Raw genomic sequence first — 14059 nt, forward strand, 5'->3', positions numbered from 1 at the left:
GAGGAGAGGAGAGGAAAGGAGAGGAAAGGAAAGGAAAGGAAAAGGAAAGGAAAGGAAAGGGAAAGGAAAGGAAAGGAAAGGAAAGGAAAGGAATGGAGAGGAGAGGAAAGGAGAGGAAAGGAAAGGAAAAGGAAAGGAATGGAGAGAGAGAAAGGAGAGGAAAGGAAAGGAAAGGAAAGGGAAAGGAAAGGGAAAGGAATGGAGAGGAGAGAGGAAGGAGAGGAAAGGAGAGGAAAGGAGAGGAAAGGAAAAGGAAAGGAAAAGGAAAGGAAAGGAAAGGAAAGGAAAGGAAAGGAAAGGAAAGGAAAGGAAAGGAAAAGGAAAGGAAAGGAAAGGAAAGAAAAGGAAAGGAATGGAGAGGAGAGGAAAGGATAGGAAAGGAGAGGAAAGGAAAGGAAAGGAAAGGAAAGGGAAAGGAAAGGAAAGGGAAAGGAATGGAGAGGAGAGGAAAGGAGAGGAAAGGAAAGGAAAGGAAAGGAAAGGAAAGGGAAAGGAAAGGGAAAGGAAAGGAAATGAAAGGAAAGGAAAGGAAAGGAAAGGAATGGAGAGGAGAGGAGAGGAGAGGAGAGGAGAGGAGAGGAGAGGAGAGGAGAGGAGAGGAAAGGAGAGGAAAGGAAAGGAAAGGAAAAGGAAAGGAAAGGAAAGGGAAAAGGAAAGGAAAGGAATGGAGAGGAGAGAAAGGAAAGGAAAGAAAGGGAAAGGAAAGGAAAGGAAAGAAAGGAAAGGAAAAGGAAAGGAATGGAGAGGAGAGGAAAGGAGAGGAAAGGAAAGGAAAGGGAAAGGAAAGGGAAAGGAATGGAGAGGAGAGGAGAGGAGAGGAAAGGAGAGGAAAGGAGAGGAAAAGGAAAGGAAAGGAAAAGGAAAGGAAAGGAAAGGAAAGGAAAGGAAAGGAAAGGAAAGGAAAGGAAAGGAAAAGGAAAGGAATGGAGAGGAGAGGAAAGGATAGGAAAGGAGAGGAAAGGAAAGGAACGGAAAGGAAAGGAAAGGAAAGGAAAGGGAAAGGAAAGGAAAGGAAAGGAAAGGAAAGGAAAGGAAAGGAAAGGAGAGGAGAGGAAAAGAGAGGAAAGGAGAGGACAAGAGGAAAGGAGAGGACAAGAGGAGAGAACAAGAGGAAAGGAGAGGACAAGAGGAGAGAAGAGGACAGGAGGAGAGGAGAGGACAGGAGGAAAGGAGAGGAAAGAAGAGGAAAGAGGAAAGGAAAGGAAAGGAAAGGAAAGGAAAGGAAAGGAAAGGAAAGGAAAGGAAGGGAAAGGAATGGAGAGGAGAGGAAAGGAGAGGAAAGGAGAGGAAGGAGAGGAAAGGAAAGGGAAAGGGAAAGGGAAGGAAAGGAAAGGAAAGGAAAGAAAAGGAAAGGAAAGGAAAGGAAGGAAAGGAAAGGAAAGGGAAAGGAAAGGAAAGGAAAGGAAAAGGAAAGGGAGAGGAGAGGAAAGGAGAGGTAAGGAAAGGAAAGGAAAGGAAAGGAAAGGAAAGGAAAGGAAAGGAAAGGAAAGGAAAGGAAAGGAAAAGGAAAGGAAAGGAAAAGGAGAGGAGAGGAAAGGAAAGGAAAGAAAAGGAAAGGAATGGAGAGGAGAGGAAAGGAGAGGAAAGGAAAGGAAAGGAAAGGAAAGGAAAGGAAAGGAAAGGAAAGGGAAAGGAAAGGAAAGGGAAAGGAAAGGAAAAGGAAAGGAATGGAGAGGAAAGGAGAGGAAAGGAAAGGAAAGGGAGAGGAGAGGAAAGGAGAGGAAAGGAAAGGAAAGGAAAGGAAAAGGAGAGGAGAGGAAAGAGAGGAGAGGACAGGAGGAGAGGAGAGGACAGGAGGAGAGGAGAGGACAGGAGGAGAGGAGAGGACAAGAGGAGAGGAGAGGGCAAGAGGAGAGGAGAGAGGGAAACACACCAAAGGAGGAAGAGTGAAAAAGAACAGCAGAGAGGACAGGAAGAGACAAAGAGGGAGAAAGGGAAATATGGAATCAGGAAAGAGGGAAGGGAAGAGCGGAAGAATGGGGAGATCAGACTGATATGCAGAATTACAGCAAGGGGCAGGCAGGAAAAGACAGAAGGGGAAAGGCAGAATGGAGGAGAGGAGGAGAGTACGGTATGGAGCACAGGAAGAGAGGACGGTATGGAGGAGAGGACAGTATGGAGGAGAGGAGGAGAGGACAGTATGGAAGAGAGGAGGAAAGGAAGGTATGGAAGAGTAGAGAAGAGGACGGACAGACATGCACAATAAGAGACACACAGGGAGAGATTTCACAGGACAAATCTGCAGAGAGAGAGAGAGAGAGAGAGGTGGACATCTGGAGGCATGGAGACAGCTGGTACCAGCGATGCTCTCTCCTCCATCTCCATGGTAACCTCTAGCATCTTACAAGGAGACAGCGAGGGAGAGAGAGGGAGAGACGAAGGAGCAGCACAGAAAAAGACTTGTAAAGTGCAATGTAGATGGAGAGAGCCATTGAGACAATGCTAGAGAAGGAGGTGACACGGGGAAGGGTGGGGGGTGACAGACAAGACAGACGTCCCTGAGTCATTGAGAGAAAAGTGGTGAACAGACAGGGAGGAGAGGCGTTCTCGTGTTCTGTACAGCCTGTCCCCTTCTTGTCCAAGCCTGCAATAACTTGTTCCATTAATGCAGCCACGGCTCTGCAGACCGTCGCCGCCACATTTAACCCTGTTTTTCCCCATTATCTCTGCCCGTTAACATCTCGTTTGAGCAGACTATTGCTCAGTGAACCTGCTGTGCAAGCTAACTCACCCCCTCATCTTCTGGAGAGGCTGAGCAGCACTCAGGTACCCCCCACCCCTCCGTTCCCAAGACACTGCAGAGTGTTGCATGTTGCATGCAACAGTGGACAAGGAAGGGTAAAGAGCAGAAGAGAAAGGTGGAGACAGTCTGCGAGGGAGGGAGAGAGATAATAAGAGTGGATGGAAGGGGGAGAAAGAGGGGGGGGTGGGAAGAGAGTGAAAGTGGGAGAAGGAGGGAGCGCTCACTGATCCAGCTAGACACACTCCAGAGAAGCGTCACCCTCATCTGTACCCCCCCAAAATCCAGCCTGCACCCCAAAACTGAGGTCAGAGCAGTTGCATGAGCCCCTTGTGGCGTTGAGTCTTTGCCTGTCTGCAGCTGTGACATTCAGTTCTTGATGTGTGGAGTGTGGCGGAGCATTATTTGTTTGTGTAGCAGCAGCATGCATCCACCTGTTGTGCAGCGGTGCAACAGCTGGGTGTAGCTGCATCATGCATTTGTGTGAGTATATATGCATGTATTTATATGTGTATGCATGTATGTGTGTGACTCTGCCAGTACATGGTGTGTGGGTGTGTCAGCTCCTATGTACAACTTGCAACTTTGTAGGTTGGGGGGCTTATTTGCTAAAGGCGGTGCAAAGAGCAGCAAGAAAGTGCAATAAGCCGCAGCAACTTGATATGTATTTCGCTGGAGGCGATTAATTTGTATTTTACCTTTTTGACATCGCAGTTTTTATTTTTTTTTTTGTAGTTGGCCGCTGTGAGCGATCCGGTTTTGAAAAGAGGGGGGGGGCAAAGGGCAGCGGCACGGCGTGTAAGGCGCACCAACTAATAGCAGCTAATCAGATTTTAACTGTCACTAGTTTAGCTCTTAGCTGAAGGATGGCTGACGGCTGCTGATTGGTTGCAATGACTGTCTTTGGCACAAAACCTCTGATCAGACAGTGCGAAGGGCAACGATTTGTAAAGGGCACTTATTATGTAACGTGCTGAGCAAACGGTTGGCGCCATATAAATAATGTATAATAAAATTGTGCAGAGACCATCGCAAACCATTGCAGTTTGGAGAAGTCTGGGCAATGGAAATATTATTTAAGCAGCCCTTTGCACGTTGCTTTTTTTTTTTTAAGCAAACATGAGATGACCGTCACCAATTGGGCTAATTCCAGCCCAATCAGGAAGTGACTGTATGTCTGTGGACCCCCTTGGATAAGGCCAGTGCCAAGTGTTGTCTGCTCAGTGTATAAACAAGCATGCTGTACCAGTACCATTGTGCATGTTTATGATATGACTGTTCTACAGGAGGAGGCGGTCAGCTCTTTCCTCCGAATGCCAATGGGTTGGCTAATGATGGTATGCAAAATCCAACCAACGTTGGTCACTGACTACTATGGGTTATTGTACTTTGCTCACTGGTCCTTCTTTGTATTGGTGATAGCGATTGTATGTCTGTGGACCCCCTTCGAATAAGGCCAGTACCAAATGTTGTCTGCTCAGTGTATAAACAAGCATGCTGTACCAGTACCATTGTGCATGTTTATGATTTAACTGTTCTGCAGGACGAGGTGGTCAGCTCTTTCCTCCGAATGCCAATGGGTTGGCTAATGATGGTATGCAAAATCCAACCAACGTTGGTCGCTGACTACTATGGGGTATTGCACTTTGCTCACTGGTCCTCCCTTTGTATTGGTGATAAGGTCATCAATTAGGCTAGTTCCAGCCCAATCAGGAAGCGATTGTATGTCTGTGGACCCCCTTCAGATAAGGCCAGTGCCAAGTAATGTCTGCTCAGTGTATAAACAAGCATGCTGTACCAGTACCATTGTGCATGTTTATGATATGACTGTTCTACAGGACGAGGCGGTCAGCTCTTTCCTCCGAATGCCAATGGGTTGGCTAATGATGGTATGCAAAATCCAACCAACGTTGGTCACTGACTACTATGGGGTATTGCACTTTGCTCGCTGGTCCTTCTTTGTATTGGTGATAAGCGATTGTATGTCTGTGGACCCCCTTCGGATAAGGCCAGTGCCAAGTGGTGTCTGCTCAGTGTATAAGCAAGCATGCTGTACCAGTACCATTGTGCATGTTTATGATATGACTGTTCTACAGGACGAGGCGGTCAGCTCTTTCCTCCGAATGCCAATGGGTTGGCTAATACTATGGATTATCCTCCTTAGTATTGGTGATAAGCGATTGTATGTCTGTGGACGCCCTTCAGATAAGGCCAGTGCCAAGTAATGTCTGCTCAGTGTATAAACAAGCATGCTGTACGGGTACCATTGTGCATGTTTATGATATGACTGTTCTACAGGACGAGGCGGTCAGCTCTTTCCTCCGAATGCCAATGGGTTGGCTAATGATGGTATGCAAAATCCAACCAACGTTGGTCACTGACTACTATGGGGTATTGCACTTTGCTCGCTGGTCCTCCCTTTGTATTGGTGATAAGGCCAGCAGTCGCTCTGCATACATATTTTTGTGCAAGCATTGGAGATAGAGGATCTAGGCAGGGCTGTAGACACACTATGGCAATTATCACCATCTACGCCGGATAAGATGGGAGATTGCTCAGTCAGCTATTAAACTACCATTACGATAAAAGCGTTAGGATGGCCATTACTGATGCAATCATCTGTAGATCGGAAAACCTCCACCTAACACAGAAAGATAAGACAAAGTCACCCTTTAATTCCCACCTTCCTTAGAACTTCAGAGGTGTGCTGGGAATCATAGTTCCACCAATATAGATAATATGGGATACTAGTAATAAAATACGGGATCTTAGGGTTATATGAAGGGATATTTCAGAAGATAATAAAGTGAGAATGGCCTTGCAGTTGTATTTGCAGGCTATATAAATCAAACTGACCTTTATATAAATTTCCTGTCTTTGCCTTTAAATGTGGCCTTGGGACAGGTCGCTTTCCCCCTGACCTCATTGTGTGGTCACCTTGCAGTTCATTACACAGTGTCACCATTTTGCTGTTTTGTGATCTTTAAGTTTTGATGGCAGATACAGTGGAGGAAAATAATAATTTGATCCCTGCAGATTTTGTTACAAAGAAATGGCGGGTGTATCATTTTTATCATAGGTGTATTTTATATGATAGAGACAGAATATCAACCAAAAATCCAGAAAAAACACATGATACAAATGTTATAAATGGAGTTGCAGTTCAGTGAGTAAAATAAGTATTTGATCCCCTTAGTAGTTGGTGGAGAAACCCTTGTTGGAAGCACAGAGGTCAGACATTTCTTGTAGTTGGAAGCACAGAGGTCAGACATTTCTTGTAGATGGAAGCACAGAGGTCAGACGTTTCTTGTAGATGGAAGCACAGAGGTCAGACGTTTCTTGTAGTTGGCCTCCAGGTTTCCACACATCTCAGGAGGGATTTTGGTCCTCTCTTCTTTACAGATCTTCTCTAAAACCTTAAGGTTTCTTGGCTGCCTCTTGACAACTTGAAGTTTCAGCTCCCTCCATACATTTTCTATGGGATTAAGGTCTGGAGACTGGCTAGGCCACTACATAACCTTAATGTGCTTCTTCTTGAGCCACTCCTTTGTTGCCTTGGCGGTATGTTTTGGTGATTGTAAAGTCTAATGTTTTTTTTTTTTTTAAATAACATACATGTTATACTTACCTCCTCCCCCTACCAACCAACAATAACTCTGGCTCCCACAGACTGGCTACAGTAGGTGCTCATGTGATACACAGATTAGTCCTGTCAATTTAAGAAGGAGCTCCTAATGACAACTCGTTATGTGTATAGAAAACACCCGTCCACAGAATCTCTTTCTTCCATTCAAACCTCACCATCATGGGAAGACCAAAGAGCTGTCAGAGGAGGTCAGGGAGAAGATTATAGACCTACACAAGGCTGGAATGGCTACAAGACCATCGCCAAGCAGCTTGGTGAGAAGGAGACAACTGTTGGAGTGATTATTGGCAAATGGAAGAAATACAAAATAACCATCAATCGTCCTCAGTCTGGAGCTCCATGCAAGATTTCGCCTCATGGGGTGAGGATGATCATGAGAAAAGTGAGGGATCCGCCCAGAACTACACAGGAGGAGCTTGTGAATGGTCACAAGGCAGTTGGGTCCACAGTCACCAAACACACCAATGGTAACAAAATACACCGCCATGGATTGAAATACTGCAGCATCTGCAAGGTCCCCCTCCTCAAGAAGGCACATGTACAGTCATGCCAATGAACATCTAAATGATTCAGAGAAGGATTGGGAGAAAGTGCTGTGGTCAGATGAGACCAAAATTGAGCTTTTTAGCATTACCTCGACTCGCCATGTTTGGAGGAAGAAAAATGCTGACTATTACCCTAAGAACACCATCCCTACAGTCACCGTCCCTACAGTCACCGTCCCTACAATCCCCATCCCTACAGTCCCCATCCCTACAGTCACCTTACCTATATTCACCATCCCTACAGTCGCCATCCCTACAGTCACCTTCCCTACAGTCGCCATCCCTACAGTCGCCTTCCCTACAGTCACCATCCCTACAGTCACCATCCCTACAGTCATTGTCCCTAACAGTCACCGTCCCTAACAGTCACCGTCCCTACAATCCCCATCCATACAGTCCCCATCTCTACAGTCCCCATTACTACAGTCACCTTCCCTACAGTCACCTTCCCTACAGTCACCATCCCTACAGTCACCGTCCCTACAGTCACCATCCCCTACAGTTAGGCACGGTGGTGGAAACATTATGGTTTGGGGCTGTTTCTCTGATAAAGGTACAGGCCAACTTTGGCGCATTGAGGGTCCAATGGACGGGGTCATGTATTGTAAAATCTTGGATGAGAACCTTCTTCCCTCAGCCAGAACACTGAAGATGGGTCATGGATGGGTCTTCCAGCATGACAATGACCCAAAACATATCGCCAAAGCAACAAAGGAGTGGCTTAAGAAGAAGCACATTAAGGTCATGGAGTGGCCTAGCCAGTTTCCAGACCTTAATATTATAGAAAATTTATGGAAGGAGCAGAAACTTTGAGTTGCCAAGAGACAGCCAAGAAACCTTAAGGATTTAGAGAAGATCTGTAAAGAAGAGTGGACCAAAATCCCTCCTGAGATGTGTGGAAACCTGGTCACCAACTACAAGAAACGTCTGACCTCTGTGCTTCCATCTACAAGAAACGTCTGACCTCTGTGCTTCCCAACTACAAGAAACGTCTGACCTCTGTGCTTCCCAACTACAAGAAACGTCTGACCTCTGTGCTTCCATCTACAAGAAACGTCTGACCTCTGTGCTTCCAACTACAAGAAACGTCTGACCTCTGTGCTTCCCAACTACAAGAAACGTCTGACCTCTGTGCTTCCATCTACAAGAAACGTCTGACCTCTGTGCTTCCATCTACAAGAAACGTCTGACCTCTGTGCTTCCATCTACAAGAAACGTCTGACCTCTGTGCTTCCATCTACAAGAAACGTCTGACCTCTGTGCTTCCAACTACAAGAAACGTCTTACCTCTGTGCTTCCAACTACAAGAAACGTCTGACCTCTGTGCTTCCATCTACAAGAAACGTCTGACCTCTGTGCTTCCATCTACAAGAAACGTCTGACCTCTGTGCTTCCATCTACAGGAAACGTCTGACCTCTGTGCTTCCATCTACAAGAAACGTCTGACCTCTGTGCTTCCATCTACAAGAAACGTCTGACCACTGTGCTTCCATCTACAAGAAACGTCTGACCTCTGTGCTTCCATCTACAAGAAACGTCTGACCTCTGTGCTTCCAACTACAAGAAACGTCTGACCTCTGTGCTTCCAACTACAAGAAACGTCTGACCTCTGTGCTTCCAACTACAAGAAACGTCTGACCTCTGTGCTTCCACCTACAAGAAACGTCTGACCTCTGTGCTTCCATCTACAAGAAACGTCTGACCTCTGTGCTTCCATCTACAAGAAACATCTGACCTCTGTGCTTCCATCTACAAGAAATGTCTGACCTCTGTGCTTCCAACTACAAGAAACGTCTTACCTCTGTGCTTCCAACTACAAGAAACGTCTGACCTCTGTGCTTCCATCTACAAGAAACATCTGACCTCTGTGCTTCCATCTACAGGAAACGTCTGACCTCTGTGCTTCCATCTACAAGAAACGTCTGACCTCTGTGCTTCCATCTACAAGAAACGTCTGACCTCTGTGCTTCCAACTACAAGAAACGTCTGACCTCTGTGCTTCCATCTACAAGAAACATCTGACCTCTGTGCTTCCATCTACAGGAAACGTCTGACCTCTGTGCTTCCATCTACAAGAAACGTCTGACCTCTGTGCTTCCAACTACAAGAAACGTCTGACCACTGTGCTTCCATCTACAAGAAACGTCTGACCTCTGTGCTTCCAACAAGGGTTTCTCCACCAACTACTAAGTCATGTTTTGCTTGGGGATCAAATACTTATTTAACTCACTGAACTGCAACTCCATTTATAACATTTGTATCATGTGATTTTTCTGGATTTGGTTGATATTCTGTCTCTATCATATAAAATACCCTTATGATAAAAATTATACACCCGCCATTTCTTGGTAAGTGGGCAATTTACACAATCTGCAGGGATCAAATCATTATTTTCCCCCACTGTATGGGAACTGTTCACAACTACATCAGCGCAAAACACAGGAATAGCTAAAAGCCACGGGCCAGGCTACAAATATAATACTGTAGACTAAAAGTAGATGTAAACCCTAACTGGAAGACATTTGGGGTTGCACCCATGGACACAGGGTTAGTTTCACCTATGGACCCAAATATGGGTACACCCATGATCCTTGTAACAGTGGTACCCATGAGCCTGAGGACAATTAAATGTTCCAATGGACTGTTGCACCCCCTGTTGCTAAACACTGGAAATCCAACCAGGGAAAACTGCACCCATAAGCCCAAGATCAGTTTCACCCATGGCCCCAGGGAGAGTGTATCCACAGTCTAGGGAGAGTTGCACCCATGGGCCCAGGGATAGTTTTTCCCATGGACCCTGGGACAGTTTCACTCAAGGACCCAGGGAAAGTTGCAGCCATGGACCCAAGGACAGTTGCACACATGGTCTGGGGAAAGGCAAAGTTGCACCTATGGACCCAGGGATAGTTGCACCCATAGACCCAAGAACAGTCGCACCCATGGACCCAGGGAGAGTGCACCCATAGACCAGGGAGGGTTGCACTCTTGGACCCAGGGACAATTTCACCCATGAACCCAAATATGGGTACACCCATGATCCCAGTAACAGTGGCACCCATGAGCCCTGGGACAATTACATGGGCCCATGGACTGTTGCACCCCCTGTTGCTAAACACTGGGAATCCAACCAGGGAAAACTGCACCCATAGGCCCAAGATCAGTTGCACCCATGGCCCCAGGGATAGTTTCCCCCACGGACCCAGAAACAGATGCACCCCTGCTGTTAAACACTGGGAACCCAACCAGATTTAATATAAGATCTTTGCTCTGTTTCAGGACCACTTGAATGTGTTCAGTTCATGAAGCCCAACATGGCGAACACAACATCCAATAACTGCACATAAAACAATCTATGTACTGACACGAAAGCCCCCTTACAGGTGTCAGGAGACGGTTTCCTGGCCCCCCTGCACTTGCAAATGTTCAGGCAGAAAATACAGGGAGGGCTCTGCATGGCTGTGGGCTGGAGCTGGAAGCATCTTTTAGACAATAATATGCAATCAGGGAAGTGTAGGTTATTGTATGACTGTCTGAGTAACCGAATTCTCATCCTACAGGCAATGATCAGCTCGTCTTTGGGTTAACTCTCTGCCGTCCAAGATGAAGTGGTATGTACAGGGAATGGCTGAGGGCAGAACTGTAATGGGGGGGGGGGGGGGACGTGGGAAATCTTTTAGGAAGGGGATATATGTGTCCGCTGAATGTAACCGACAGAGCTATTACATAAATATAAATAAGAGAAGGGATTCGATGGAAGGTAACGCTGAGAACATTACATAACTGTCTAGATAAATAATTACACAGACGTGTCGGGGCAGTTTTTTAAGGGTCAAAGTGAAGTAGGTAGTAGGAAAATCGAAGGGGTACAGTATTCGGGAGAGGAAATGATTTGGACACAATGTTATGTTTTCAGAATGTGTGTTGGTAAGGAAGCAATGTTAGAATGATTTACTAGGAAACAATGCTAGACCGGGGAAACAGTGTCAGAGCATTCACTGTATAGAATTCACATTTTCAGGGACAGAATTTCCAGTTTGGATAAAAAAGGTCACTTGATTGTGGAGTAATATTTAAATGTCCTGCCTGGAACATATAGATACAATGTTAGAAGAAAGCAATGTTAGAGCGTTCAGTTCAAAGACAAGCAAAGCTACTGTGTTTGGTATAGAAGAAAGCAATGTTATCATGTTCAGTTTATAGGTAAGCAATGTTAGTAAGTTCATTTTACTAGCAAGCAATTAGGGTGTTTAACGGCAAGCAACGTTAGAATGTACATTTCAGAGGAAAGCGTGTTAGCATGTTTAGTCTACAAGCAAGCAATGTTAGACTGCTTGGTTTAAAAGAAGGCAATGTTAGCATGTTCAGTTTAGAGGTAAGCAATGTTTCAATGTTCAGTTCAGAGGCAAGCAATGTAAGAGTTTGCAGTTTAGAGGCAAGCAATGTTACAATGTTGGTTTAGACGAAAACAATGTTAGCATGTTATGTTTAGAGGCAACCAATGTTACAGGTGTTGGTTTAGAAGAAAACAATGTTAGCATTTTATGTTCAGAGGCAAGCAATGTTACAATGTTCAGTTTAGAAGAAAGCGATGTTAGACTGCTTGGTTTAAAAGGAGGCAATGTTTCCATGTTCAGTTCAGAGGCAAGCAATGTAGGAGTTTGCAGTTTAGAGGCAAGCAATGTTACAGATGTTGGTCTAGAAGAAAAACATGTTAGCATGTTATTTTTAGAGGCAAGCAATGTTACAGGTGTTGATTTACAGCCCATTCACACTGCCGCGACAGGATTTTGTGGGGCGACCTGCGAAGTCTGTGCACCGCGACCTCGGCGCGACTTGCATGGACTTCATATAATTGAAGTCAATGTAAGTCGCCTCCAGGTCGCCCCAAAGTAGTACAGAACCCTTTTTCTAAGTCGGAGCGACTTGTGTCGCTCCTATTAGAATGGGTCCTGTACTATTCAATGGCGAGCGAACGACCGCGACTTGTCAGGTGACCAAGTCGCCTGACAAGTCGCGCTAGTGTGAATGGACCCTTAGAAGAAAACAATGTTAGCATGTTATGTTTAGAGGCAAGCAATGTTATTATGTTAAGTTTAGAAGAAAGCTATGTTACCATGTTCAGTTCAGAGGTAAGCAATGATAAAATGATTTAAAGCCGAGCAATGTTAGAATGTTCACTTCACTGGCAATTGTGTTAGTGTTTAGTTTAGAGGCAAGCAATGTTAGACTGCTTGGTTTAGAAGAAAGCAATGTTAGCATGTTCAGATTATAGGCAAGCAATGTTAGCAAGTTCATTTCACTGGCAAGCAATCATAAAGTGTTTAGCTTAGGGGCTAGCAGCGCTAAAATATTTATTTTGGGGAAAAGCATATTAGAATGTTTTCTTTAGAGGTAAGAAATGGTAGAATGCTTGCGTTAGACAAAAGCTATGTTACCATGTTCAGTTAAGAGGTAAGCAATGTTTCAATGTTCAGTTCAGAGGCAAGCAATGTAGGAGTTTGCAGTTTAGAGGCAAGCAATGTTACAGATGTTGGTCTAGAAGAAAAACATGTTAGCATGTTATGTTTAGAGGCAAGCAATGTTACAGAAGTTGGTTTAGAAGAAAACAATGTTAGCATGTTATGTTCAGAGACAAGCAATGTTACAATGTTCAGTTTAGAAGAAAGCAATGTTAGCAATTTCAGTTCGTAGGTAAGCAATGATAAAATGATTTAAAGCCAAGCAATGTTAGAATGTTCATTTCACTGGCAATTGTGTTAGTGTTTAGTTTAGAGGCAAGCAATGTTAGACTGCTTGGTTTAGAAGAAAGAAATGTTAGCATGTTCAGATTATAGGCAAGCAATGTTAGCCAGTTCATTTCACTGGCAAGCAGTGATAAAGTGTTTAGCTTTGGGGCTAGGAGCACTAGAATGTTTTTTTTCGGGGACAAGCATATTGGAATGTTTTCTTTAGAGGTAAGAAATTGTGGAATGCTTGCGTTAAACGAAAGCTATGTTACCATGTTCAGTTTAGAGGTAAGCAACGTTTTAATTTTCAGTTCAGAGGCAAGCAATGTAAGAGTTTGCAGTTTAGAGGCAAGCAATGTTATAGGTGTTGGTTTAGAAGAAAACAATGTTAGCATAATACGTTTAGAGGCAAGGTTAGCAATTTCATTTCAGAGGTAAGCAATGATAAAATTATTTAAAGCCAAGCAATGTTAGAATGTTAATTTCACTGCCAAGTGTGTTAGTGTTTAGTTTAGAGACAAGCAATGTTAGACTGCTTTAGAAGAAAGCAATGTTTCATGTTCAGATTATAGGCAAGCAATGTTAGCAAGTTTATTTCACTGGCAAGCAATAAGTGTTTGGAGGCAAGCAAAGTGTTTCGTTTAGAGGCTAGCAGTGCTAGAATGTTCAATTCGGGGACAAGCATAATAGAATGTTTTCTTTAGGGATAAGCAATGGTAGAATGCTCGCGTTAAACGAAAGCTATGTTACCATGTTCAGTTTAGAGGTAAGAAATGTTTCAATGTTCAGTTCAAAGGCAAACAAAGTTTTTTGGTTAGAAGCAAGCAATGTTACAGAGGTTTGTTTAAAAGAATGTTAGCATGTTACGTTAAGAGGCAATCAATGTGAGGTTGCTTGGTTTAGAAGAAAGCAATGTTAGCATGTTCAGTTTATAGGCAAGCAATTGTAGCAAGTTCACTTCACTGGCAAGCAATAAGTGTTTGGAGGCAAGCCATGCTAGACTACTTGGTTTAAAAGAAAGCAATATTAGGGTGTTCACTTTGGTGGCAAGCAATGTAAGAGTTTCCAGTTTAGAGGCAAGGCCGGTTTTACAGAGGTTTGGTTAAGAAGGAAACAATGTTAGCATGTTAAGTTAAGAGACAAGCAATGTACAAATAGGAAGAAAGCAAATTTGGCAAGTTCAGGTCAGAGGCAAGCAACGATAAAGTGTTTGACTTTGAAAGCAAGCAATGTTAGTAGGTTAATTTCAGGATCAAGCATATTAGAGTGTTTAGTTTAGAGGCAATCAATGTTAGACTGCTTGGTTTAGAAGAAGGCTATGTTACCATGTTCAGTTTAGAGGTAAGCAATGTTTCAATGTTCAGTTCAGAGGCAAGCAATGTAGGAGTTTGCAGTTCAGAGG

General features: G+C 44.4%; 1 protein-coding gene across 4 annotated transcripts in view; it reads left to right on the forward strand.

The window, feature by feature from the left end:
• Window positions 1-2359: 2359 nt before the first annotated feature.
• PIANP (PILR alpha associated neural protein) overlaps window positions 2360-14059 on the forward strand; it is a 111350-nt gene continuing 99650 nt past the window's right edge. Inside the window, exons 1-2 of one of the 4 annotated variants that reach the window (XM_082267382.1) lie at window positions 2360-2454; window positions 10489-10539. In XM_082267382.1, coding sequence (XP_082123508.1) covers window positions 10532-10539 — 8 coding nt within the window. In that variant the 5' untranslated portion in view covers window positions 2360-2454; window positions 10489-10531. Of the gene's footprint in view, window positions 2455-2603; window positions 2767-2899; window positions 3048-3126; window positions 3224-10488; window positions 10540-14059 lie in introns of those variants that run through there. The other 3 variants (XM_082267383.1, XM_082267381.1, XM_082267384.1) reach the window with 3 other exon arrangements.

This window comes from Pelophylax lessonae (assembly GCF_965119305.1).
Source record: "Pelophylax lessonae genome assembly, chromosome: 9".
Taxonomy (NCBI): domain Eukaryota; kingdom Metazoa; phylum Chordata; class Amphibia; order Anura; family Ranidae; genus Pelophylax; species Pelophylax lessonae.